At 42.8% G+C, this 25,516-nt stretch overlaps 1 protein-coding gene across 1 annotated transcript in view; it reads left to right on the forward strand.

Annotated features, from left to right (window-relative positions):
* Positions 1-25,516, forward strand: part of FRMPD3 (FERM and PDZ domain containing 3) — an 869,033-nt gene that overhangs the window by 39,875 nt on the left and 803,642 nt on the right. Inside the window, exon 3 of the mRNA XM_078686306.1 lies at positions 8,662-8,707. Coding sequence (XP_078542432.1) covers positions 8,662-8,707 — 46 coding nt within the window. The remainder of the gene's footprint in view (positions 1-8,661; positions 8,708-25,516) is intronic.

Consider the following 25,516-nt stretch of genomic DNA (forward strand, 5'->3'; position numbering starts at 1 on the left):
TACCTTATCTATTTTCAATTTTGATGTCAGCGTATGTCTTTTGCAGTATGTCATAATTGAGTGTCATGGACTGCTAAAAGTCCAGGTTGAATGTGAGTGATGATGCCCTGGTTACTTACCGGTAATCTTCATTACTCCGAGTCCTAGTCTTCCTTGCCACAGTAATTACACATGAGCATTCTTCTCCCACAGAAACTCCAAGCAAACTTTTGGATAGCCAGTAGACTCCCTAGCCCTCCAACATGGCCCCCATTGTCCACCACCAATCACATATAAGGAAACAACCCCGTAGCCATGACCTGTAAACAAAGCCATAGACATGAAGCCACAAATGAGGGCCGGGAGGGAAGGGAAACTATACTGTGGTGAGGAAGACCAGGACTCAGAGTAATGAAGATTACCGATAAGTAACCAGGGTATTTACCTCCTCGTCCATTTTCCTCGCCACAGTAATTACACATGAGCAGATACCAAAGCAACATCAGCTTCATGGATAAGTAAACACAGCCCACACACGAAAGGTAGTACATAATGTTTAATTAACACAAGCGAGACAGACACATATCTCAAGAAATCACAGATTCCAGAACCGAAGAGGCAAAAGCAAGGGAAGCACCACCACCAACCTCAAGCCGGTAATGAATCATGAAGGTATGAGGGGAAAACCAAGTGGTCGCCCTGCAAATATCCTCCATGGAAACACCTTTAAAGGCAACCCAAGAAACAGCAACCGAAAGAGTAGAACGCCCTAGAATTGGCTGGGAGGGAACCACAGACTGGACCTCATACGCTGACAAGATAGCCTCCTTAATACACCTGCTAGGGGTAGAAAGGGACGGCCTCATGCACTGCCTGGCAACACCAAAAGTGAGAAACAGATTGTCCACCTTACAAAAAGAAACCGTGCAAGACAAGTAAATCAACAAGGCACGCTTTACATCCAAAAGATGCAACAGAGACTCCTCCACAGAAGAAGGAACTGGAAAAAATCCACTTTAGGGACAAAAGTAGGATGAGCCCACAAGACCATCCTATCCTCCAAAATTCTCAAAAACTGAGCAAACCGTAAGAAAGCCCCCAATTCACCAACACGTCTGGAAGAGGCAATAGCCACCAAAATAAACACTTTTAAGGTAAAAGATTTTAAGTCAACAGAGTCCAGCGGCTCAAAGGGGACCACCTGCATGGCACGCAACAACAAGGGGAGGTCCCACAGAGGTGGAGACAAAACAGGACGAGTGCGTTGGAAGGCCAGAGACTTGAAAAGACAAGCCACCAGGGGCTCCACCACCACAAAAGTGAGACCATGAAAAACCAGAATAGCTGCACGGAGGATATAAAGGGCTTAGCCCAAATCAAAACCCTTCTTCAAAAAATCCAGAACACGAGCAGGATCCAACTCCCTAATAGACCAACCATGGTGCAGACACCAACCAGTAAAATTGTCCCAATGCTTAGCATAAGATTTTAAAGTAGAGGGGCACCTGGACTGTTGGATACTAGCAGCAACCTCCAGGGAACAACCACTCTGGATCAGGGAACACCTCTCAAGAGCCAAGCCTGAAGACGTGGACCAGAACACCAGAAGAGGGTCCACCAATGGATACGGATGGAACTGCCAAGTAAAACCTGGATGCACCGCCAAGTCCAACAACAGAGGAAACTATGGGCGGCGGTGCCCACCCGGCACCACCAGAAGCACCAAAGCCCCCTCCCTCCTGATCGTCTGCAAAACCACCGAAATCAGGGGAACCAGGGGAAAGGCATACAACAGGCCCGAGTCCACAGGAAGGACATTGCATCCACTCTCCAAGCCACTGGGCAAGGCATAATTGCGCAGAAACAACAGATCTTTGCATTGTCCGGAGACACAAACAAGTCCACCACCGGACACCCAAACATCCTCTGCAATGTCCGGTTCATCACCGGGGTCAGAGACAACAACCCCATGGAGGGAAAGACTGCTCAGACAGTCCGCCACCACATTCTCCCAGCCTGGGAAGTAAACAGCAGACAGGGACGCCAACTTTGACTCTGCCCAGGAACAAATGAGACAACTGAGGAACCTGAGGGAATGAATCCTGCAACCCCTCTGATGATTGATGTAGGACATGACATCCTGGTTGTCCGTCCTGACCTGAACATCTTGACCCTCCAGCAAGGCTGCAAACGCCAAGAGACCCAACTGAACAGCCTTCAACTCTCTATAATTGGAAGAACAAGACATCAAAGTTATGGACCACCTGCCTTTCAGTGAAGTCATTCAGGGTGGTTCCAATGACTATCAGACTGTCATCCATAGCAACCACCTGAGAAGGAACAATCAGAAATGGACGATCCCTGGAAGGATGGTCCTTGTCCAACCACCAACCCAGATCCTCCCTTACCTGGGCCAACACAGGAAACCCCTGATTGAAATCCTGACCACAGGGGCGCCAATAGGACAAAACATGGTTCACCACAGGATACATATGGAGACGGGCCCATGGAACCACCAACAAGGAGGTGGACATCAGACCCTGCACCCTTAACCAAAGCCTCACAGGAGGACAAGTCCAGGACAACAGGTACCGCATCTCCGACATCAGAGTCAATTTGCATGCATGAGGTAGGAACACCAACTTCAACAGAGTCCTGAAGTGAGCCCCAATGTACGTCAGATCCTGAGAAGGAAACAGGCAAGACTTCCTCCGATTCACCAGAAATCTGTGTCCCTCCAGCACCTGGTAAACCTACTGGACATGAAGCTCCGCCTTAGAGAAAGAGGAAGCAGAAATCAACAAATGGATCCAGGTAAGGAAATACCTTAATACCCCTTCCATGTAAAAGCCTAATCCGGGGGGCCAGAACCTTAGTAAAGACATAAGGGGAGGAACACAGGCAAAGGGCAATACCTTGAATTGATAATGAAAGCGGATAAATCTCTGGGACTCCAGATGGACAGGGGCATGGAAATATGCATCCTGGAGGTCGAGGGAAGCCAGACAATCCCCTTGATTGATCAGAGGCAGGTTCACCTGCAGGGAAACCATTTTGAACTTGAACGGAGGAATGAACCAATTCAACCATTTCAGGTTCATCACCAGTCTGAGGTCTCCGGTCTGTTTCTCCACCAGAAAGAGAACAGAGTGCACCCCTAGTTCCCACTGTTCCATGGGTACCGGAACCACAGCGCTCTTGGCAACTAGACAACAGATGCTCTCCAGGAGAGCCTCCTTCTTCTAATTGTCTCTGGGACATGGAGTGGCCCAAAAACAGTCTGGGGAATCTGGACAAACCCAATGCGAAAACCTCCTGACACCACTTGAAGGACCCATTGATCCAAAACAGCAATCATCCAGTTGGCCACAAAGAGAGACAGGCAACCCCCCACTGGACCCATGCCCGGAGCAACCCAGTCAGGAATTTGAGGGGGCAGAAGAAGAGGAAGAAGCAGCAGGGAACCGGGATTTGTCTGAGGAAGGAGCATCCCGGGTGCGCCCCTTTCCACAAAAGGACTGAGAAAACCTCACTTGACGAGCTGGACAAAAAGCCCTTTGTGACCCAAAAAATTAGGAATGTGCCGTTCTCTCCGGACCAAAAGTTTACAGTCCTCCGCGGACTTCTTGACCACATCCTCCAAGGGAGCACCAAAGAGCTTGACACCAGAAAAAGGAAATTTCATGAGCAAGGCCTTTTGAGCCGCATCAGCCGTCCAGGAACACAACCACAATTGGCGATGAGCTGCAACAGAAGACCTAGCCATGTAGGCTGCCGCTCCCAAAGAATCAAATTAAATGTCAGAAAGAAGCCAGATCTGCTGTTCCATCAGGGTGAGAGTGGGAGAAACGTCCTCGCCCTGGTCCAACAACTCACCCAACGACTGGAAGTCCTTCAACAATGACTGGATGGCATAAGAGGAATACGTAGAAGCTTGAATAGAAAAATTGGCGGCAGGAAAAGTACGCTTCACAGCTGCATCAACCTTTTTATCTACCGGGTCTGCAGGGGAAGCATCCTCTGAAATATTAGCACCCTGAGAAGACTCCAGCACATCCTAAGCATGCACAGCACTGCAGAGACTCAAAACGAAGCCTGACACAGTTCACAGTAATGAAAACATGTCAGCACATAGCTAGCCCCCCCCCCACCCCAAGCCGATGCACAAAACAACAACCGCACCCGGACCAAAGCAGAGTCACAGCGGTGAGTAGAAACAAATTTCACTCCACATGAAAGACCCGGACACTGCAGACAGGATATGCATGAGTGCCTGTGCTCCCCACTGGGTGTAGAACACATAGTGAGAGGTACAGAAGAAGGCGGGAAGCATGGGGGCAACCGACCGGGAACCGCTGTTCAAATGTGCCAAAACCCATCGAGACCACTAGAGCAGGACTCAGCAGGTACCAGTAATTAAATAACCAAACGCCACTCACTCTGGAACAGTGCTAGAGGAGGACCTGAGGAGCACAGTAGAGGAGGCCGCAATCGAATGCCTTTCAAACCAAGACCCCATGGGGCAAAAGTGTCCGCTAAACCAGGACCGCAACCTCCACTTACCTGAATACAGGACACAGCACTCGAGAAACAAAAAACAGGTTGTGGCTTTGGGGTTGTGTCCTTTTATGTGATTGGTGGTGGACAATGGGGGCCATGTTGGAGGGATAGGGAGACTAGTAGGCTAACTGAATTTTGCTTGTGGTGTCTGTGGGAGCAGAATGCTCATGTGTAATTACTGTGGCAAAGAAGACGGACGAGGAGGTAATGAGCTCCTCTTTGACATTGGTTAAACAGAATCATTGATTATCGAAATTATTTCTATTACTTCTCATAGGCTAAAAGGACGAAACTGTGAAAATTGTTGATTTAGTTCAAATGACTTCTTGCGGAGAGTTTTATTTGTTATATTGAAGGAATTTTGACTCCCATAATTGGCCAGTGCCTGTGTAGCCTCCACCCATGTCTTCAGGAAGGGTGTCAATAGGATGTTTTATGGCCCAGGTTCACCTCACAGCAGTAAGGATTTGATGGGTTTGTTTATTATGATATATTTATATATTACAGTTAAATGAAGAAAAGGAACAAAAAATTAAACAGAAAAAGTAGAGATAAATGGTCGAAGAGAAAGGAGGGGGGAGCCAACATCCTGTGTTTTACCTAGGATGCAAACCTAATTAGCAATGTGAAAGAAGCTAATTGGAGTTAAAAGGAAGAAGAAATTTGGCCTACACTCTGCTCAGTGACTTTGCAGTTCCAAGGAAGTTCGTTATTTAGATGGCAGAAAGATTGTGCAGCTCAAGAGTGATTTTAAGAAGAACTTGCACTTGACTCTAAGATCAGAAAAGAAAATGCAAATGAAAGGGATAGGTTGATGATTCAAAGCCACAGTTTACATAGAGGTCGGAGAACCATTGATAATTGAGGTGTGATAGCATTCTCAGAAAAGTTGCTTTCATATTGGATAAGCACAGATAAATTAGTGAAGAAGGTTTAAGATAAGTACTCTCCAGGAAGAGTCCAACGAGCAAGGGAGAAGGGAAGAGAGTTCTTTTAATAGCTTGACATTATGACCTTAAATGAAACGAGGAGATCCAGAGTACAACCTTTTTTTCCATTGATATCCGAACTCCGACAAACTTTTTATTCTTTGAGATTCTGGGTGTACCAAACAAGAGAAGATCAAAAACAGATGGCTGTAAGTTTAATGAGGAAAAAGAAATTATATTGCTTAGTAATAATAATTGCAACTATTGGAGTTACGATTTGAGCTGTCTAATTGAAAACGGACATTGCCAACGAGGGTCAATAAGGGCCTTTCAATCTCATAACACTGGCTTCAGTGAAGGAAAGAACATGTTTCATGCATGTCAATCCCCACAAGCAAGTTTGATGCTTAGTTTTATGACTTAATAACATTTCTACAATCCCTCACATTCAAGGGTTTGAAAACAATAAATAAGGACAGTGTAAGAAAAAGAGTGCTGTGGGCCAGAGCTGCTTATAATGGTGTTGTGTCTTTTTAAAATGTATTTGTTTTTACTTTGGATTCAGATAGCACTAAACGGTCAGTACATTGCTTCCGGATTACAGGTTGGACGTTTTCTATGACTTCCTGTTTGTCGAGTTACTAGGACATGCTGATCAGTCCTCTTGTTTGGTGCGATACTTAGGAAAATGATTTTGTGAAGTAAACCTTTTTGTTCTCTTCATGGAACTTTCTATATTGCTTACTATGATACCTAGGAGCTGTAAACAACAGCCTATAGCCCTGGGCTGCCAGGTTCTGGTCTAACTTTTTCATTTCAGTGAACTCAACATTGTGCCACTTTAGTAGAGGGTGTACACTTTTTTAATATCAGTTGATGGGAAAAGCTGATCATGCTCCAATTTCTAAGAAGCATGTGTAGCCATATCTGTTCCCTTCAGTTTTGGGCATTTGTTGTTGGAAGAGAAGCTTTTATATCAGAACTGATTGTCTTGCTAGGTTGCAACTTTCAAATTGGAAACCTCAGTTGTCTGTAACATAATACACCTGAAGTGCTTATATATGTTGTAATTGTTTGTATGAAAGCACTCTGACAGACTCGGTTGTTTTCCCCACTATATAAAAATGGAAATACATATATAAAAGTAGGAGTGTTGAAACAGTCCAGAGCGTAGTCCTATTACTGAAGTGTCTCTTGGCACTGCTTTCAGGTAGAGTAGATTCAGTGCACCCCAGTAAGGATTATTTAGAGGGCATTACACTTTTAAACCCCATGTTGTTCAATGCTTCGAGTAAATAGCAGGGAAGCAGGGGGAATTCCTGCACTTTGCCTTTCAGGGGAATTTCATAACATGACTGGGCAATTCGTGGTGGACATTGTGGACAGGGCAATAGGGCCACAGGTGTACAAGGCAGAATTGACAATACCTTGAAATCACTGTAGTAGACCTAAAAAAGCTAAACCAGGATAATCTGACTAATCAATCGGATGAAGACTTTCCAGTCTCTTCTCATTGACAGTCGTATTACAGCATTTTGAATAAGCTAAAGGCTCTGTTAATCATATCTCATACATTGATGTAATTTGGGGCTAGTCAGGGGTCGCAGCTGCGACCTCTTATTTACCCTCTGTTCTTCCTGGCACTTCCTTTGCTAATCCTGGCCTCAGAGGGGGCAAAAATATTTCTCCTCTGAGACCAGGGGTCACAAAGGAAGTGCCAGGAGTAATGGAAGATCACAGCTACGACTACTGACTACCCTTAAATGGCGTCCATGCTCTCATACCTAGTTCTGACCGTAACAAAGAATTTTCTAACATGCTTTACTATGAGTTAAATTGCTTAAAGAGTAACTATTGCATACAAGGGGCTGTATTACAGAGAGTGCCCGAGGGGTGCAATGGGCATGTGTGCCCCCTTTATGAGCCCCCAGGCCACTTTGGTATTACAGAAGATGCCGCAGACGCTTGTGAGGCTGCTTCTGTAATACAGGTAGCGCAGGCGCACATGTAGCACCAGCGATATAATTAGCGGGTGTTCTCTAATTTGGGTGGAGGTGCAGCCCCATGCAAGTAAGGACATCACTTTGCTTCTTCGCCTGCACCGTATTATGGACACAAGTGCAGAGGCAAACATGTCTCTAAATGGTGCCCTGAAAGCATGCCACAAAATGGGATTGCACTTTTGGGGCACCTCCTTAACCGCATGCGCGCTAGCGGTTTTCCCGCTGCGCACTGCGTTTCGCAAAAAGCCGCGTTACATGACGAGCTCAGCTCGTCATCAGCGCACGGCACGTTACGCTCATGACGAGCTCAGCTCGTCATCAGCCCAGAAGGGGTTAAAAGCAACCCTCTGGAGGGTAGAAAGGTGGGTCACATTTACCCCCAGACATCCCTTTGCTAGCGGGTGTAGTCACTCAATGCACCCACCTGCAAGGGCATTACTCACCCTTCTTTAAAGTGCAAGGTAATACTCCACATTTTCCCTGTCTGTGCATTATGCACCTACCTAAAGGGGCTCTGTGGTGAAACCAGGAAAGTGCGCCGTATATGTAATATAGCTCCAGTTTATCAATTTCAATCGTCTGCATGTTGTGAAACCTAAAAGAAAAACTGTTTTAGCATTTCACTCTCTCTGTCCATGTAGCACCATGGTAGCCTTAGCGATACCTATTGCAAAGCTTAGAAGAAATACTAGCATTGAATGTGCGGGAGCGGTTGTAACTTTAAAGGAAATATTTGATCATTTCATAACATAGATGCGACCTTTTGGTTCAGTTGACTCCACTTTACGAAGCCACTTAAGGTCTTAAAGTAGGAGCTGCCATTATGTTTGCATCATAGTCAGCCTCCTTGGTCTCAACTCTTAGGAAACATTAAGAACTCCGTAGTCTAGAAGGTGACAGTGTATCACAGGGAGAAACCTAAGTCTGTCTGGCTTTCCACATTTAGCAGAACTGCCAGAGTTACTGCCTCCCACAGCCCCGAATGAACTATGATTTATCTCCTCAGCAAAACAGAAACGACAAACATACATTCACAGTTGCAAAATGAAAAGCTGCAATCAGGTTACTGTCTAGCCTTTGGGGCTTGAAGTCTGCTGACAGGCGGTCAGGCGTCTGACGCCTGTAGCCATTCCTGCTGCATTGTCTCAGGGGTTTCCTCTCACACTAGCTTCTTATTTCCTCTCTTACAGAAACGCAAAGGACTCTATTACCCTGACTGTGCTGCAGCCTCATCAGGTAGGTGCCGACTGCCAGTACACATGAGGAGATGCATGTCTATCAGTACTATGGAGGGAATCCTATGTCTTGTGTATGCAGCATGTGGTATGGTAAAACACTGATGCACTTCCAGGCCGTATGATAACATAAAAAATCTAATCAATAGTGTATGTTTTGTCTACAAACCTGCAACAATAGCAGTAAAGTCTGCATTGCTTTGAAAAGGAAGCCTATGACTTATCTATGTGAAGAGGCACTGGATTTATGTGATTTTATGGCTACATCATTTTTCACATAGTTAAGTATATACAACATAGTCCATCATCTTCTGCATAATCTGCAGAGTTCAACAACAAAAATAATTCTTTCCAGTTTAAACAAATTAAAAGTTACTAAAGGTGTTGTCACAAGGGTTGGCGTGCAGTGGAAGGCCCTTTGCAAAGGTTAACTAGTCACCTTTCTGTGTTTGTGCGTGCAAGTGGTAGTAATGAGGTGAAACATTTGCCCAGATACTCTTAGCATGTGTAAAAATTCCAAAGTAAAGAATTACTGTAAAACACTATATGTACCACTTAGTGCAGAATAATTTCCCTTTCCTTCCCATATAATTGAGTAAATCCTGCCACATAATTTGGTCCTCCCTTGACGCATAATTCCAGTGGCTCTGTCTTCGAGCATGTAACAATGGTGAGGTTTCTTGCGTCCTGAATGGTTAAGGTACATGAAGTAAACACTCAATGCGGGACACTCCTTGGAGTAGCTGCACCCAATATAAATAGCTTATCATATCACATCATATAACTACACCTGCAAGTCAGAGGCACGCTGTGTTGCTCTTTGCTCGTTGATAATGTATCAAATAGATGGGCCTGCACTGTATTGCGTATATTGTTGTAACTATAGGCTGTGGTGGGTTCTTTCGAAGCAGTGCGATTCTCAGACTTCACATAGTCGACTGAAGTCAATTTCACAAAACTCTTGTTTGTCTCTGCGATTACGAGGTATACTGGTGATAATGGATGGGACTGGTTTAAACGCATGGGGAAAGTGGGCATTTGTACAGGGCCCCCATCTTCCATGTGGCCCCGAGAAAAATGATTTGCCTCTATCACCTCTATTTCTCATCCTCAACCCCTTCCCCTTTGTCTGTCTACCTCAGGCTCTGTCACTCTTCATCCAGTTTGACCTTAAGTATCTTGGGCTTAAACCATGATATATTTGGCTGTTTTATGTGTGACCCTCTAAGTTAACGTAAAAATCAACTTATTTATTTTGCAGGCTTAATTTGGCATAAAATGAGCTATTTGGCATACAATGAGCAATGCAATTCAAAGTTGTTCCGAGCTAGGGGCCCCAAATGCGTTTTGCGTGGGTCCTCAAAAATCCCCAAGATAACAGTTTTGGAATCTGTTTTATAGCATGGAAAGTTTGCAAGACTGAAAGGCTCGTGCAGGCAGCAGGAAAGTCTACATTTTAATAGCGTTTATGTGCTTTGTCTTGCATTTAGAGATATGTCTTTTCACTGTATGCAGAAAGGTCATCAGAACTGCAGGTAATTGGTTTCTTCGGAAACTGTTGATTACTGCAGTTATCTGATGTCTGACCTACCGGGGGCCCATGTTCAATATAATTGCCTTGTGTATGTAACACCGAATCTTACATATTCGGTGTAACACGGGAATCTTACTTATAACTTTTGGAAGTCTTGCAATAGTTGATGTTTAAGTTTATCACTTCTTCACCTCGATCCATGGTTTAACTAACGCGATTGCAGCTTCAGGATGTAAGAGGACAGGCCGACAACCAGTGTCTCTTAGAGTCAGCCCAGATCTGCATCAAACTTTGCTTTATTATAATGTTTAGACTCAAACCCGCAATGCAGCTTGGTTTCATTGGTGACCCACCCTCTATCGGTTTTTTACCTGTGTTGCCTCCTCTCCCACCTGGGGGGGGGGGCTTTCTGCAAGGCCTCACAAACATTAGACTATGGCCGGCTCTAATGTTTTGAGGGTGCTTCTTTCTCTACACCTTTAATTGATGGGAACAGTGCCCAGATTGGAGCTCAGGCTCGCTGGTAAGACAGAGAGACAGACAGAAAACCTTCCCCACAACAATAATTTGAAGAAATAGTGCACACTACATACAGAAATCTGTTTATGGATGCTTAAATAATTACTTGTCATTTTGTCAACTCACTGGCTCATGGACGAGAAATAAAGTGTGCTATATTGGGTTCTCCTTTGATACCCCTCTCTTCACCCATTCTAAAGATGGTCTCAGGGGTCATAGCGGCAGCTGTGTTTACTTTCTGCAATCTCTACTCCTTGCCCTAACTCCTCAGCAGAAATCAGGGGGTTTCCAAGGGGCTACATTTAAAGCAAAGGTGATGTCATCAGGGGTTAAAGAATGTGTGATGTTGCTTCTGCTATCGCTGGTGCTTTGTTGAATCATCAACGTTTATGTACCAGATAGAAGTAAAAAGATTATTTCTGTTTAAAGCATTTGTATAAATGTTACGATATGAAATATTTCTATGCTTAATCTCCTCTAGCCTATCTATTCATTCCAGGAGCCAGTTGCATGTACTTGCATCGACTCCACTAAAGATCACATCTATTAATGTATTCTCCCAGAAATAAACTGGAGTAAATTGATGGATAGGTTTCTGTTGGACTTGGCCCTGTTTGAATTCCTCCTGCATTTTTATGACTTCGTTTTTGCTGGTTTTAGGACTCTGGGCACTTTACCGTTGCTAGCCAGTGCTAAAGTGCATATCTTCTCTATCTAAATTGTATTGGTGATTGGTTTATCCATGATTGGCATATTTGATTTACTAGTAAGTCCCTAGTAAAGTGTACCAGGTGTGTCCAAGGCCTGTATATCAAATGCTATTAGTGGGACTGCAGCTCTGATTGTGTCTCCCACATGAGTAGCCCTGAAACATGCCTCAGACCTGCCACTGCAGTGTCTGTGTGTGCAGTTCAAAACTGCCATGTCAACCTGGCAAGTGCATTCACTTGCCAGGCCCAAACCTTCCCTGTTACTACATGTACGTCGCCCCTAAAGTAGGCCAAGCAGCCCCATGAGCAGGGGGCAGTGTATTTAAAAGGTGGGACATGTGCTGTTGTGTTTTACATATCTTAATAGGTAAATGCTGCTAATGTCGGTTTTCACTATTGCAAGGCTATCTCACCCATACAGTAACATGGGGATTGCCTTGAAATATCTTTTAAGTGTAATTTCCCATTGTATTTTTAAATTGTGAGTTCGGAGACTCCAAACTCCAAATCTCCATCTGTTCCCAATGGAAAATTACACTTAAAAGATATTTCAAGGCAATGGTTGGATGGTTGGCCTGCCTTTCAAAATTCCTTTCTCTGGTTGGTCAATAGAGTCTATCTGTCCCGCTTTTGGGTGCTTGGTTCCCTTCCATGGAACATCATGGATTGATCCTTTTAGTTGGCCCTCTATGTCCATCCGTTGCCTCCTCGCTCGCACCCACACTCTCCCATCAATGCTGCTGTCCTTCCTGTGCCACTGTTTGTTTTGAAAAGGCGTTTGCTTGCACTGCTTTTTGTTGGCCATCTATGGTTTTCAAGTGGCTTCATTACAGGGCATTTTACTGAATTTCCTGTCTGCCAAGAGGTTCAGATTCCTGAGTCGAATCCTTCTGTGAGCGTCACTCTCTCAACATCGCACTACACCATGAGGTCATCATGAAAGTTAATGGTTCAATTAAAATATAACCCTCCCTCGCAGAAGATAGATCTAAAACCACGGCCTCCTTTGTGTATGCATGTGTTGACAGTGCTTCAGATCTCCCAGCCTTTAAAAAATAAAACAAAACATTCCACCATAAGGATGCTCTCAGATTCCGCTGCTGTTTTGCGGGCTATAAATAACGTCTTGCTAAGAAAACAGCAGCTATTCATGCATTCCTGCATTTTACCACTGAACGACATGCATCCAATTCATTAGTCTCTGAGAGATCGTTACAACCAACCCCAAAATTTCGAACGCAGGCCTTAACCTGTGCAGTCAGGCCGCTCAGCCATACATCCAACATTAGCCCTGTGAAAGGCGGGGTAAGTTACGAGAGACGTCTTGTGGACTAAAGCAATGTCGCATTTTATGATGAATGCTGTCAACTTTGTAGCTGTTTGTTTGCTTGCTTTTATTAATGTGTGAGTTGTGTTTAAAAGCCAGGATATACTTAATTGGCTGTAAATAGTATAATGTTTTACAAGACTGTTAGCCACATGCTTCCTTGTAAACAATGTTTGCACCACTCCATTAATTCTGCAGCCTGGGTGGGTTTATGGACAAAAGACTCTTTTGGTCTGTTAACCTCCCTTTTGTCGAGTGACACGATATAGAGGCCTTTGCCTTTGAGATGACCATGCCTACAACTCCTCTGCAGAAGGTATGTCTGGGAGCATCGCTGCACTGCTGACATCACTTCTCTGTTGGCATCATAAGTGCAACTTACATTTATAAGGATCTGCCTTGATCACATAGCGTTCTTTTAAAAACCATTGCTGCATCATAATGAAACAAAAACAATTAAATATGTGCTGACAACAAGTATTTTTTTGTGCTGAGACTACAATCACTGAATGAGTTCTTGGCGAGATGTTTAGGTGAAGTATGGTTCCTAGAAGATTAGATTTATTGTTGACATATAAAGTTATTGGTTGCCAGTAAGTGAGATATTCAACACCACACAATTCCATACCACACAACATGATTTCACTCCACTCCATTACACATAATTACACTCCACATAAATACACTCCACACCAAGGCACATAATTACACTCAATATAATTTCACTCAATGCTGCACAATTCCACACAACACAATTCCACTCCACACAAATCCATTCCAGAGCACAAACTTCCACTCCACAACACATAATTCTAATTCTACTACACACCACAGACATCCAATCCACACCACGGAATACCACCTCATGCCACAGAATTCAACGCCATGCCACATAATTCTACCCAATACACGCCACACCACGACTCACAATACCAGTGCACATAAGTCCACTACACTTCATACTACATAATTACTATCCACATAATTCTATTGCTCACGCACACATTGATCCAGCATTTCTCATATTGGTTCACTTCAAGTTTTTCAGCACAGTTTCTTTACCATGACTTTTCAAAAAATCCAAACTCATACACACACTCACCTCCTCTTCTTCATGTGTCTTCTGCGTACACAAATGCAGCCCCTTTATACGTCTATAACATTTTCTCCCCTTCATTCTCTCTTTCTCACACAGTCTTTCTTTCACTCTATCTAGAATTCATTCGCTACTTCATACACAAACTATCACTCTCAATCTTACTTTCTATTTATTTTATACAGCTCTCACCCCAGCTATTCATCATACCACATATTTCCAATAGACTACTCACTACACAATTTCCAGACTAAAAATTACAATTCAAACCACATATTTCCTCTACAAACAACATAGATTTACTTCATTACAAACAAACAACATATATAAAAAACAATATCACTTACTACGCAAAAAGCTCTAACTTTTACAAATGCAAGTCCGATTAGATTGTAAATTCTTGTTTTGTCTTTCATTCTCCCTTAGTTGCAACCTCAGGGATATAGGAGTGCCTTCATTACTATGTATACAATGATTGTGTTTTATGGTTGCGTTTTTATCCCTCCTTACAATGTGTCTTCTGAATGAAAGTTAGGAAATTCCCAAACTTAGTAACTGCCTTGGGCTCCGCTTTTCAGTTATTCCTTTCAAGGCTCGGATGCAAATGCATTTACTAAATTATTGAGATATTAGTGCCTGAATGATGTTAGTGTTTGTACTTTCTAAAATGTTGTGTGGAAAGTCTGGATCTGATCAATTATTTAACATTTGATTTATGACTGGGGCGAGGCCACTCGCCTCTGAAAACATCCCATAGAGCAACAATGTGTCAAGGATGCCTTTGGATTTTATATAACAAGGAACAGTAGTTCCTGCGGACAATGTTTGATATACATAATAATAGTTAGACTCAATGGCAATAGCCATGGGTAAAGGTAAATGTAAATGTGTTTGTATTTATATAGCGCACTTCTGCACAGAGGTCTCGTAGCGCTGTATTCATACCGCTATGGAACCCATCCTGGCTTTCCTGTGAAATGTCTACTCCTGGGCACCCCCAAGGTGAAGCCAGGCATCCAAGCGCTGCTGGGGCCATTGTGGAGATTAAGCAAGCTATTGCCTAGAGTCACAGAGTGGGACCCATGATTAGACTAGGCACCGAGGCAAGAATTATCAGGTCCAGGGAAATTGAGTCTAAGAGCCGCCGAGGCAGGAATTGAACTCTGGTCCCGGGCCAGACCTCTGCATCAGGGTCTGCCGCTCTAACCATTGAGCCACGCTTCTCCACAAGGTATGTAGAAAAGAGAATAAGAATTACACACAACAAGGAAATTAAGTACATTGCTGTTTATGCAAGTATTGCAACTGTGTTATGGAGTTAATACAGAAAAGTGCTCGCTGTCCCAAGTGAGCTTAGCACCTACATATCAAAAGTGACAATTTGTGACATAAAGTAAGGTACATTGTGAGTAGGGTGGCCCTTGTTTCTCTGAACATGGCCTCTGGATTTTACGCACTGTAACATGTCATGTGGTTGTGGATGCACTGCACTTGCCCTTTAAAAGTGGTATTTTGTGTGGTCTGACTACCGGAGTATTCTCTCTGCTGGAGATCTCTGCAGTTTTGCTGGCCTACAACCAGATATGACCCTAGTCATGTGACTGAACTGTATCTGGGTGAGTGGTGTGGCCATTTAGGTGGTTATTCAGACTGTTGGCAATGTCACCTCTGGCATATTGCACGTGCATTCATGTCAGTGGGCACATTAGAAAAGGTGGACCGGATATCCTTGTTGTTTTGGTGGTGCAGTTGCTTCCCTTGGACAAACTCTTAATAACACTCTTAGTTTTGAGACCAGAACATGAACACTAATATGTTGTTTTTATTGTTTGAGAACTTGTTTTTTACCTTCATCTTTGTAATTTGACCTATCAAGTAGTCACTTGTACCTCCTTACTTGAAAAGATCCCATGAATGTTCCAACTCTTTCAAATCCCTATAGCATTGCTGGGACTGTATGATAATACAATAATAATGAGAGAGCAAAAGTAATGCTAATAATAATAGTAGTTGTACCAAACAATAATGCTCATGATAATAGACAATAGAGTAATAATTATTCTACTACTAATTTGACTTTTACTTCGACTGCTATTACAATGACTACTACCAATTGGATAACTACTGGTACTACTACTACTAATATTACAAACTAGGGGTGGGCGTATTTCACGAAGTAGCGCTACACGAAGCTACGCGAAGTGCACTTCGCACTACGTGATCTTCGCGTAGCATTACGCGAACTGCATAGTCTCATGTTCGCACTGTGCAAGATGTCGTTTTTAATGATTGCACAGTGCGGACAAGCATCCGGCACTGTGCAATAATTGAAAACGGCATCTTGCACAGTGCGAGCTGTACTTTTCTGCCGCTCGAGTAGATTTTTACTCGAGCTGCAGCTTTCTCAGCGCGGACTGGTAGTTTCACATCGCGAGCGGTCGCAAGCATGCGCAACCACTCGCAATGAGAAACCTGACCTCCCAGCGTTGAAAATCTCGCCGGGAGGTTTATTTTCCATGCTCGCGATCGGCAACTTGATGTTGCTGATCGCGAACAAGGAAAAAGGCTCGCAAGGATGTCATTTTGCTTGCTCGCGGTCGCCAACTTTATGTTGAGCACTGCGAGCAAGCAAAAAATGACCGCTGCACTACGCTACGCTACGCATGTTTGCACTGTGCTAGGTGCAGTTCACGTAGTGCGAAGTTGTGCAAACTACGCGAGTGTAGCTTAGTGCTTTGCCCAGGGTTAATTACAACTACTACTCCTAATAATAATAACAGGTTTTCCCAGTCTCACTAAATATAGCTTTTGCTGTTTTTCACAGATAGCACTGTAACATATTCTAAGAGAAGAGGGCTTTGTGTCTGCCCCTTGCTCATGATTGGCTTCCGTGTCGATTTGAATTTCCTGATCCTTATTCAGTACCTTTTCTCTTTATTCTTATGTTTGTGCCACTCCTATGGAGCATTTATTTTTGATAGGTTGAGTGTATCCTTCCACAGCAGACATCACCAAGCTGTTTTTCTTGGTTATGTTTATCAGTCATTTCAGCTTTGAACAAGATGCGAGTGCATGCCCTACTCCTTCCTCTTTCTTGCTCTTACCTTTCTTCTGTGCATTTCCACTCACTGTTTTATACCCTCCCCTCTCTCCAGCACCATTGCCCCCTCCCACAGGCTACACAGAGAGCTGCTGAAACTTAATGTCTCTCTCTCACACTTTTCACCTCTCAAACCTCTCACTCTACACTTTCCAGCCTCTCTTTCCTTCGTCTCCTCTGAGACTAATGCTTATATTAGCTTTGTCGACCCTTGTAAAATCTAATTTCAAACATTTGATAATGTTACTGCTATCTTTGAAGAATAAAAAATAACATTGCAAAATGGTCGACCACAAACTAGTCCCTTTGCCATTGATTGAGACTCAATTTTACAAACATTGGCAAAGTTTTTGGACAGCGATCTGGGAGTGTTATTTTCTATACTCCAAAGATGTCCGCCCCATTGTACCTGGTGGCAGCTTAGTGGTTATCTTGGAGTGCAAGCATGAGCAACAGATTGTGTGCATGATGGGTCTATAAGTGCATCTGCTCATTGGTGAACTAAAAGGGAACTCTTATTGACAAACCACACCCATTAGTATTGTCAATGATTTTCTTAAATTTTGTTATATACATCTTCATCTCTTGACAGGGTATTCTCCTTAACAGCCTCTTATTTTCAGGGCTCTTAGTTCACTATTGTAGTTTACTTCCTATCTCTTTAACCAGTCTTATTCAGTAATTTAGGCTTATTATCCAATGCAATATGAGGTATTCCAGTGCCGGGCCCTATACTTTTTAAAATTGTATGCTTTCAGTCATCAGCCCACACTCTTCTCCCTCTTACTTAACTACTTATTTCCTACTTGTTTATCTTCAAGAAATCTCTTTGCCATCTTTGCTGCCACCCTTCCTTTGAACATTATAATTCTCTGGTCTCTTGCATCATTCATTTGTAGTTCTAGGTCACTAGGAAAATACACCCACTAATCATCTCTAGTGCTACAAAGTCCATATTTTAACCCTAAATTTGTTCAGTTTCTACTTTTGTGTCTCCATGCTTACTACCTAACCTCCCTTCATTCTTCGTCCTTCCTCTTTCTCCTTCAGATATTCCACATTATCTCTCCAGTGTTCTCACTTTGTTGTTTAAATACATCCACAGTTTATTTTCGTCTATCTGACAATGCTTACTGAATTAATTTTCTTCCCTAGACTCTTTGTCCTCCATTTTGAGTTTGTAGTTTACAGTCTTTCCTACACATCAATTTCCTTTTTTTGAGTATCTTGCAGGCTCATGTGATGGACAATATTTGCATTTTAGCTTGAACGAAAAATTTCCTTCGCTAATTATGGTACAGCCTTGCAGGGCCGGCTTTAGCGCTGGTGACGCTCAGTGCAGCAATCATTTTTAGCACCCCAGCACCCTGTGACCGCCACCTGGGTTAAAGTGTCCCTCATCTCTCCAATCATACATTTTTGCTTAACACTGCGTCCCTCCTGAGGTCAACGCCCTTTCCACAGGTCTGCGCCCAGTGTGGCCACACCGGTCGAACTGCCCTAAAGCCGGCCCTGGGTACAGAAAAAACTTACAATATCGAAAAGATTCAGGCAAAAATTGAGTAACTCACACATGTAGGTTATTTCTACTGCAATGTGGAAGTTACTCGTTTTTGTTAATTCTCATACGTTCCTGAGCTATATGAATAAACTGCATAAGTTATAAATGCTTGTGTTAATATATGTGATTAAAAAAATGATTTACATTTGTTCGGCCACAAGTCGTAGGGAGAGAATTTGCATATGGCGAGGAAAGCTACTGTTATTACATTCATTATTTTGTCTTAAACACAGAAGTCCAATTTTGTAAGTGATGGCAAAATATTTTGGCTTTTATTTTGCTAAGTCATAATGTTAATGCAACTTTCAAAAGTGACGTTTTTAAGTGGTAAAAGAGTTCCTCTTTTAGGTTTTTATAGAAAGCACACCTTTCGCTTCGGGTTTCTTGTATAAAATCTATGGTGTGTTTGAAACTCTTTACCGAGAATAGGGCCAAATAACTTTATATTTGTGCTATATCAAACCTTCTTTTGAATTATCTGTCTTGTTGCTGAAAACTTCCTTGCTTGGTCTGGCACAGACACTCCTTGGATACTACCTTGGAGGAATCCATACTTTAGATCAAGGTACTGAGGATTTAGCTGTCATCCATAGTTCATATCAACAATAGAACAACAATCCAAGGAGAGGTCACTTTGAAACACACCCTTTCATCCATTGATTGGTTTGGGCCAGCCCACGTCATCAATTATTGCGAGGAATGTTATTTATATTTTGGATCATCAACAAATACAGAAGGGAAAGGAGAGAAAATTGAGAGTCCCGCGCATGTCCTCCCAACTTTGACCAGTCATGAACAATTAAGGTGTGCCGTTCGGTGGATCCACAACACTACATTGATGTCAAAGGCATCTTACAAGGTCATAAAGGGAGTCCTTTATAGGATGCACTTGCCCTGATCTGCCGAAGTGGCATGCTTCATCATCGGGCCATGTACCTCACTGAGCAGGTGCTGCTATAACCAGCGAAGCCCTCTAGGGAATTTTTTGCCAGAGATCTATTATTCACTCTGTCTGTGGTTGGTCAGGCATTGGAGTGGTGAGCTGATGCTTCTGTGCCTGGTCTGCTTAATCTCCAAGAGAGGCTGGAAAGGGGAGTCCACCACATTATGCGGCCCACATCCTAGCTGCTGCTGTGCCTGCCATCAGCTGCATCACAGAGGCCATATTGCTGCAAGGAACAGTTTCAAAAAGGGTCTCCTATGCTTTAAATGTTGCCATGCTACCATGCATTTTTTGAATGTACAGTAGTGCTTTGAAACCCAAATGGCATCCGAGTTGCTCTCCACTGCGAAGCATTATCTAGCCAGTACTTTTATTACTGTCCTAAACCACAGTGCTATGTTCAGCAGTTGGCGAATTCTGCCGAAGGAGTTCAACTCTGTTTGTGCTGTTGGTCAAGAAAGGAGATGATGGTATATGCAAAATACACACACAACTGTTGTGGAGTATCTCTTCATCACTCATGCTTTCAGCCTCTTTCACTTCCACTTCACACAACTGTGGAGACACCATGTACCTCTCCAAAATAGAGGCACAGGCAACCCTTAACTTGATCCTGTGCTTGCCAGTGGAGCCTACCGGCACTCGTTTTTAGGGACCTGTACTTATTTTCCCTGATCAGACGTTGACTCCTGATCAAGAGAGAAAAACACAAAAGTGGCAAAAAGGAGAAAGTGGAAGATGGAAAAATAGTGACAAAGGGTGAAAGCAGAGACAAAATGGAACCTGCAAGAATGGGATAAAGGGGTAAGGAGTTTGTGGTGGTGGCTGAAAGAGGTATGAGGTTGAATCAAAACCAAATTCCTAATATAAAGAGGCAATGCCATTCCAGTACTCTAGATTCTGTCATTTGGCTATAGGGTGATAGGAAATATACATTCGGGAGTAATATGGACCTACTGCTCCAGAGTTAAACCAGTGTTTTGCGAACAAATGCTATACACCTTCATTGAATATCATGAAATTCTTTGTTTGTTAATGAACAATCATTACTTTCAAGAAAATCATATCATCCGTATCTTCAATAGATCACCCATGTATTAACTGCATAAACAGTTAGAGATCTGGACTGCCAACATATGTTTCTCCTCTTCTGGCATGCAGACCTGATGCTTTTTGAAGGCTGTAAGACCTTGTTTAACACTCATTATTGTCATTCTTTTATATACATGTGTCTTGGAGGTTTTGTGAACCCACTGATGTCACACTGCACTCGTGGTTACCAAGGGTAAGGGCATGATGGTGCAGCAGTCAAGTCAGAAGTGTCATATAAAGGTTTTGCACACAGTAGGTGTGATCTACTCTAAAGGTTAGAGGGCTTACTTGTCACACCCCCATGCTATGGAGGGGAATGATGTGAGACTTCTTGTGACCATAGACCTATAATCATCATAAGTGGGATCTCATGTCCATGCTAAGGGGCAGGGTATGGTTGAATCCTAGATTCTGGATAGAGTTGTTAAGAGGTAGATAGATAGATTCTTGTTGAGAGGTAAAGTAGTAATTGAAAGACCTCAATTGAGCGGCGTTTATGAATATGTCAGGGATGGGAAAGCCTAGTCTGTAGAGATCAACTGCAAACTTGTTGAGTGAAACAGAGGATGGTCTTCCTATGAAAGAATGAATATGAAGAATAGGTGTTGGGAGGCAAGTGGATGTAAGCTGATGCCTGGTTTCCAATTTGCCATATATGTGATCAGAACATAGGCTTGGCATTCGGCAATCCTGGCATTTGCTAGTGCCAGCCGTGTGCTTTGGTAAAAATCTTTGGCCCTCAGCACTTACTCTTTTACAAATTAAGCACTTGACACATGTCACACATAAAAAAAATCCCATGTATTCCCAATTTCTGCAACTATAATAGTAAATACTAGGCTCTATGGGCAATGTATATTATACAGCATTTATAAATAGATTTTATGCCCAGCTGCTTAAGCAGGTGCATGCCCCCTAGGGTTTCTATATTACTTAGCACCCAGGTCCCTAGTGACTAATTTGGGTAAATCTATAATCCCTAGGGTTCCAAGGCACCATGTCCTGATTTTGAACTCTGCACTGCTTTGCCTGCAACACTGCCACATCACCTTATTTGCCAGCAGTGCTGCCTGCAATAAGACGGTGAGCAGCTAGATCCATCCACCTGCTCAACGAGTGAGCGAAGCCAAAGCCATCATGGGGCTGCACGTTGCCATGTGGTGCTGCAGATCCTGCTAGCAGCAGATCCACCATCCGGCGAGAAATCCTCAGGATGCGGCAAGGCATTCCATATGATGTCTTTTGTACAAGAGTAAAGGGTATAAGCTGCGGGGGGTTTCAGTTTTTGTCTAGGGCACAGTCGGGCTTGGTCATAGTACTATGGTACAGCAATCAAAAGAAGGGGCTGGTATATGGCATCTGCTTAGAGACTACACAGGCTGTGGAGCAAACGCTCTAAAGGTGGAGTTTCCTATGGGATACAGAGTGATAGAAGTGCACCTTCACATGGGTTCCATAGACCCATCCCCCCTTTCCAAGGATATAATGTAGGTGACACAGCAAAATGCTTTAGACAAGTTTGTAAACTTAGGGGCAGATGTAACAAAATACCTATTTGCGAATCTCAAATAGCGATTTTTTGTGAATAGCTATTTGAGAATTGCAAAATGGTATGTATCTAAAAAAATCGCAATTATTTAGCGATTTCTTAAAATTCCTTAATTGCGATTAGCAAATTGCTAATCCCAATTAAGGAATAATTTCCCATTCATTTCTATGGGCCAGGAGGCCCATAGGAATGAATGTGAAGTTCTTCTCAATATGCGATTCGCAATTTGAGAATCGCAAATTGAGAATAATTTCAAGGGTGCAAGGGTGTCATAAGGACACCCTGATGCACCCCTGAAATGTACATGTGTGCGCATATGGCGCACATACATGCCCAAAGGGCATGTATGTGCACCATATGGCACCTTCACAAATGCCAAAAAGTGCATTTGTGAAAGAAATCGCAAATTACCACCTACTGGAAGTTGGTGGTAATTTGCGATTTCTTAAGGAGAAATCGCAATAATTTAATGCTTGATGCATAGCATTTAAGTAATCGCATTCCTTAAATGCTTATGCAAAATTTTGCTATGCAATTTCCTTCATACATACCGTTTAGCGAATTTTTAGTCGCAAACGCCGCTTTTTTGCAAATCGCAGCGTTTGTGACTAAAAATTGCTTTGATACATCTGCACCTAATAACAAGTTATGGCAGTACTAAGTGCCACTCCAGGCATTTCAGGAATACATGCACTGGCTGACACTTCAGTGGTTAATGCAAGCATCCAATGGGAATCACCTCAGCCATATACCTGTATGCCTTGACCATCCAATCCCTCTATTGACAGCTGAATTGACCTTCTGCCTCTCAGATGATCATTGTTGGATGCCATCTAATTTTATAAAACTTAACACCAACAAGTCTGACATTTTGCTAATTGGCAATAATTCTGACCGGTGGTTAAAGAGTCTCTGGCCTACATCTATGGGAGTTCATCCCCCTCCAGTGGCTAAGACTAAATCCTCCTCGAATCACATATTTCCATTCAAGCTTAGAACTGTTACTTGAGACTGCTGAGGAAATGTCTCCCTTTTTTGCCTCGCCATCTCCATGCGCAGGTAGTCTCAGCTTGTATCCTTTTGAGGATTGATTGCTGCAATAGACTACCTTGGCATACCCATATCACTTCTTAGTCCGCTCCAAATAGTCCTAAATATTACTTTTCAGCTAGTTTGCAATCTTTAAAAAATGGATTATGTTACACAAGCTAGAATCCATCTCTATTTACTCCTGGTGAAAGTAAGAGTTGATTTTAAGATATTCTTCTTAATACACTATTTTTCATGTAACTGAAAAATCACTTCTTTGTTCACACTTCATGCCCTACAATCTGGGGAGATGTTTGCTTTAACTCCCAAATGCTGCCTTCAATTCCTCGCATTTCATTTTACAGATTTCACCATACTTGGGCCTGCACTTTGAAAATATCTTCCCTTGCACATCAAGACTATTCATCTCACCGTGCCTTTTCAACTGCCAAATAAAGCTATCTGTTGTGTTGATCTGATTTTGTTCTCTTTTCCCTCTGTTTTTAGCCCCTGTGTTTTTCTTAGCGTGGGATGCCTCTGGTAGTGAACGAGTACTTAATTAATGTATTCCAATACTAGTAAATACCATAGCTTAAATATCGTTTACAAAAATCACTCAATTGAGTGTAGATTTTTAAAATATTTTATTGAATGGAACAATATTTTTTCAAACGATATTTAAGAAAGCATATTGTTGCCATGCAATATTTAGGACACTCTATTCTAGTGCCATAATGCTTGTTACTGACCTAGTTGATCCTAGTTCCATAATCTAAATGTTGCATCCTTGCTTGGGTTATCCTCAGTTCACGGTCATCTGATCAATCTAAGAAGCAATTTGAGTATTTTATGCAGGCTAGCCTAGGATTGCTTGACAAATGGATGTTGAAATTTTTGCAGCCTTTGCAGCTGAATTAGACCAAAGGACAGTTGGGAGACTTCTTAAGATCTCGTTCAATTAATTGTCTCTATGGCAGAGAAAAAGAAAGTGACGTTAAAGAATTCCCTCTTGGCTTGTGTCTGCTGTATTTTGTGCTGAAAAGTATGGTTTTTGTGTCAATTGCAAATTGCCATACAGCCTTGACGACAGATGGCAAGAAAATTACAGGCATGCTTCCTATTGATTTTATGTAGGAATCAGGTGAATTGGTATCATGGTGCCCCTAATAGCCTTATCTCTGCTTTTACTGAATATGGCATTTTCTTATTACATGTGAAATGGGGCTTGAGAAATACTAGGTGGTTACTGATGTTCTCATTGTTGAGCTTGAATCTCGATATACATTGTCGGTCATCGCAGCCTTGTAGTTTAGTGCTCTCCTCCCTCACAGATGGGTCTCATGATTTTACATGCAGGGTGGAGTTTTTATGGCTTCCACCATATTGGATGTAGTAGCTCAAGTTTCTGGGTACAGAACTAAAGTTCCAAATGTAGTAAGCCAATTGTGAATATTTAGTCACAATCGGCGAAATGTTTTGGACACCTGGCTTTTTACACAGCTGGATTACTGCAGATGATTAAATAATTGGAAATCTAGTTGGTAAAATACTTCTGACTGTACTCGGCATCCAGAAGACTCTTTTAATATGGATTAAAGCAGTGTTTAACCTGTAAATTAAAGAGTGCTGCTACCCAAAACTCTCCCTTTGTCTGGTGCTATTAAATGTCGTTACGACGAATAGCAGGTTTGTGTGGTTTTCAAGTGTTCCCACCGGGGATCTAAAGGAATAGGCCTAACCAAAAGCGTACTGGTACCTTAATTAGAAAAAAAAGGCTGGTATGTTTATCAGAAAAGGAGTGTGTATCAGAGCATGTAAATGTGACACTACTGCTGGAAAAAGAAGTCTTTTTTTAGGACGAGAACCCTCACTAATCCAAGGGCGACATGCTTCATCATTGGGTACCCTCCTCACACCTGGACCGTGAGGTCCATACAGTGGTGGTTAAAACTACCCTGGCGGTAGTTTTAACCACCACTTGATATTTTTTTGCACTCTGTCCCTCACTCACCTTAACACCAACCACTCATCAAAAACACCTCAGCTCCTCTCCGCTTGGCGAGTTGTAGCCCACACAATGGACCTCGTGGTACGTCGTGAGGAGGGGACCCAGGTGTAAGGAGGGGACCCAATGATGATGCTTGTCACCCTCGGGTGAGTGAGGGTTCTCGTCCCAAAAAAGGACTTATTTCTCCAGCAGTAGTGTCACATTTACATGCTCCGATACACACTCCTTTTCTATTGAACATACCATGCGCTTTTTTGTGAGTTTTTCTTTTTATTCCACTGCCAGACACTACCTGCCCCTTTTTTTCCTATTGTAGCTGCCTGCTTTCTTCTTTTAGAATAG

This window comes from Lissotriton helveticus, chromosome 4_1, assembly GCF_964261635.1.
Source record: "Lissotriton helveticus chromosome 4_1, aLisHel1.1, whole genome shotgun sequence".
NCBI classification, from domain to species: domain Eukaryota; kingdom Metazoa; phylum Chordata; class Amphibia; order Caudata; family Salamandridae; genus Lissotriton; species Lissotriton helveticus.